The following is a 2,891-nucleotide window of genomic DNA, read 5'->3' on the forward strand; positions in this document are numbered from 1 at the left end:
AATATTATCAAAGCAATCAACTCAAGAGGTCATTATAGGTCCCGTGGAAGTGAATTTATTTAGTTGTGTCGTATGGAATGATATCAGGCGTGTTAATGGTTTCAAAAAGCATCCGCATAAATTAGCTTTTTGAAGTAACGGTTTAAACATAAATTCAACTATTTTCTATCCATACAGATTTGTGTGACACCTAAAATCCTTTTCATTGGCAATCAAGATAATAAAAAACCATATTGACTTGACATTCCACCACTACCCTTCAAATATGAGAACAAGATTACTGATATATTCCAGTTAATTAATTGGTGAATGGAGAGTCTCGACAAACAAAACTACACTAACTAATAAGCCTCATTCAGTGTGCTCATGCTTGGCATGTTACAAAACTGAAGGATTTTTAGTAGTTTGTCTATAATGCACATATTTTGGTCTAACAGCTGGAACCTTTTCGGCAGGTGAGAACACCTGACGTTGCAGTGATAGAGCCCACAATAGACGAAGGCCTTGCCGCCATACTCGAAGCTTTGGCATAGTTTGAGGATGCTCCAGCACCTGATGCTGTGAAGAATGCCCCATTTAACATCAGATCTCCCACTGATCTCCAATTACCTTGTGTTGAATCTTCGTGCTTTGTCACCTGCGCATTACCCATACCATAACTGTTCTACATCCCTTGAATACTAAATATATATGAGACATGAGTTGTATGGCCTTTTACCTGCTTGAGGAATCGATTGTCAGGGGCAAGGAATCTGTTGCCTTGGCTGTTAATGGTGGGGTTTGCACTCCCACCGATGGCGTACATTTCCCAGTGGGTGTAATCATTGTTCACCACGTGGAAGTATCCATGTCGGCATCTGCATCACAACATTAATTTCTTACACTTAAAAGGAGATTAAACAAATGAACTTTAGCAAAGTTGTATTGGTTATTGTGCGAGGAATACAAAGTTCTAAAATTTTATTCATGCCTGGGCATACGCTGAACAAGCCCTTCTCCAAAGTGGTTGAATGCAATGGTTACTTGCATTTTGACGTCCTGGGTATAGGCGTCGTTGTGTCCCAGGAGCATCACCTGCAAAAAGCCACTAAAATATTTAACTTGAGAAATAGCTTTTAATGACAACTCAATAGATACTTAAATATACAATTGTCAAACCAGTTTTAAAGAAAATTGAATTTCGGGAAATAAGCAGTAGAGCACCTTGTCATGGTGAGTGAAAAAGTTGTTTGAAATGGTGATAGCGGTGGAACCCATGATGGCGTCGATCAGTCCATCGGCGCAGCTTGACAACGAACAGTGATCTACCCAAATTGCGCTTGATCCAAAGATGGAAATCCCATCTCCATCACTCCTAGTTCTATACCCATAATGAGTCGGGGAGCTCCTAACATTTGTATTTCCCGCAGGTTTACAGTCGTGGATATGAACTCCATGAATGATGATGTTGTTCACATACTGTATTGTAATGCAAGCTCCATTTGCTATATGAACGTTGGCTCCTCTACCATCAATAGTCTTATAGCTGTTCATGATAAGCTCCTCCTTGAGCTGAATAACCATATCTCTTTGGAAAATAATCCAGAGAGGCTCGGATTGAATAACAGCGTGGCGCAGAGTGCCGGGTCGAGGATTGACGGGGTCATCGTCATTAGGATCTGTAACTATATAAAATCTGCCATTCTTCCCTCCAATGGCGTTTTTGCCAAATCCGATGGCACAGTCAGCCAGTCTCTTTCGGTTATTAACCCAGTTGGGATCGCAACGCCAACAGTCGTCTATGGGGTTCCCCGTTCCACACGAGCTCAGCTTTCTTTCCGAACTGTTTAAACTTCTGCACAGTAGTTCTTGAAATTCGTAAATAATCTCGAATGCCTACAACATATAATAGCTATACAATAATACTAGAACTTCGCTGTTTTCTCAATTTAAACTAACTTACAATATATTTTCTACAACGCATTTTTCTTACATTGAATCTATCTCTATAAAGACAAATATAAACAATCCAATGGTATTGATGATATGGGAAATAGAAATTTGGTCTATAAAAGCTGGGTACCAACTACAATTAAAAGGATAATACTATAGAAAATACAGTAAACAAATAAAGCACCGAGCAACAACATAAGAATAAATAGAAGCATGTTTAATAAAATTTGCAATTTAACATTTCGCATTATAGTCCTGAACCGGTTAAGACATTAAATTACATTTCCATACTACATTATTCAATTGCTACAAAATATCTAAATAATCTCAAAGGCGACATGCTTACCTTTGTACCATTTCAGCTACAAGCTCTGGCTTCTCAACATGATATGTAGCACCTTTTTCAGCCTTCGTCATATTCGCCGAAGTTTTAACTGATCTCGCAATTACAGACTGGAAGAAAACGAATGCAAGTAAAAGAAGCAATGGTTTCAAGGCTTGAATGGTGGCCATTTTGATGAGAGGAAACCTGCAATGCTTAGATGGCATTCTATGTCTTTGAACTCTCTTATATAGAAAATCAGCCTCTGTAAAATTTGTAGCAAACGGGGATTGTTGACCCCACCGGTTGACAATATGGTTCGATGCACGTTATGCAGTTTAGGGTGGCAATTGACATGAATGGAATCTAGGACTATCCTTCAGCGCTTGAACACTATCATAAAAAATAGTTAAGTAATGATGTGATAGAAGAACCTCAATCCCCGTACAATTAAAATAAAGAGGTTTGTTTCTTAGAGGTTTCTTGGCATGTTCAGGCTGCTCAACTGACGACGAAGAAACAATTTAAGCACTAATATTTCTCTAAATCTCCTCGAAAAATCATAGATATAGAGAATCTCAAGAATGTGTTGTGTAGGTAGCATCTATAATCTTGGTTATGATACATGATTTATAGT

At 38.5% G+C, this 2,891-nt stretch overlaps 1 protein-coding gene across 1 annotated transcript; it reads right to left on the reverse strand.

Moving 5' to 3' along the window:
• Window positions 1-218: 218 nt before the first annotated feature.
• Window positions 219-2,548, reverse strand: LOC131068886 (probable pectate lyase 18). The gene is made up of 5 exons (XM_058004159.2): window positions 2,279-2,548; window positions 1,204-1,834; window positions 971-1,074; window positions 719-857; window positions 219-637 (listed from the first exon to the last, which is right to left on the reverse strand). The coding sequence occupies exons 1-5, from the start codon at window positions 2,479-2,481 to the stop codon at window positions 431-433; spliced, it is 1,284 nt and encodes a 427-aa protein (XP_057860142.2). The 5' UTR covers window positions 2,482-2,548; the 3' UTR covers window positions 219-430.
• Window positions 2,549-2,891: the final 343 nt, after the last annotated feature.

The sequence above is a fragment of the Cryptomeria japonica genome, chromosome 3, assembly GCF_030272615.1.
Source record: "Cryptomeria japonica chromosome 3, Sugi_1.0, whole genome shotgun sequence".
Classification (NCBI taxonomy): domain Eukaryota; kingdom Viridiplantae; phylum Streptophyta; class Pinopsida; order Cupressales; family Cupressaceae; genus Cryptomeria; species Cryptomeria japonica.

What these genes read in the sequence shown, in the direction of transcription:
- LOC131068886 (XM_058004159.2), bottom strand. Translation starts at nt 2,481, where the DNA reads ATGCCATCTAAGCATTGCAGGTTTCCTCTCATCAAAATGGCCACCATT. An exon ending in GTAGCTGAAATGGTACAAAG is followed by an intron (nt 1,835 to 2,278) that starts GTAAGCATGTCG and finishes ACTACTGTGCAG; the next exon opens with AAGTTTAAACAGTTCGGAAA. An exon ending in CTTGTTCAGCGTATGCCCAG is followed by an intron (nt 858 to 970) that starts GCATGAATAAAA and finishes GTTGTGATGCAG; the next exon opens with ATGCCGACATGGATACTTCC.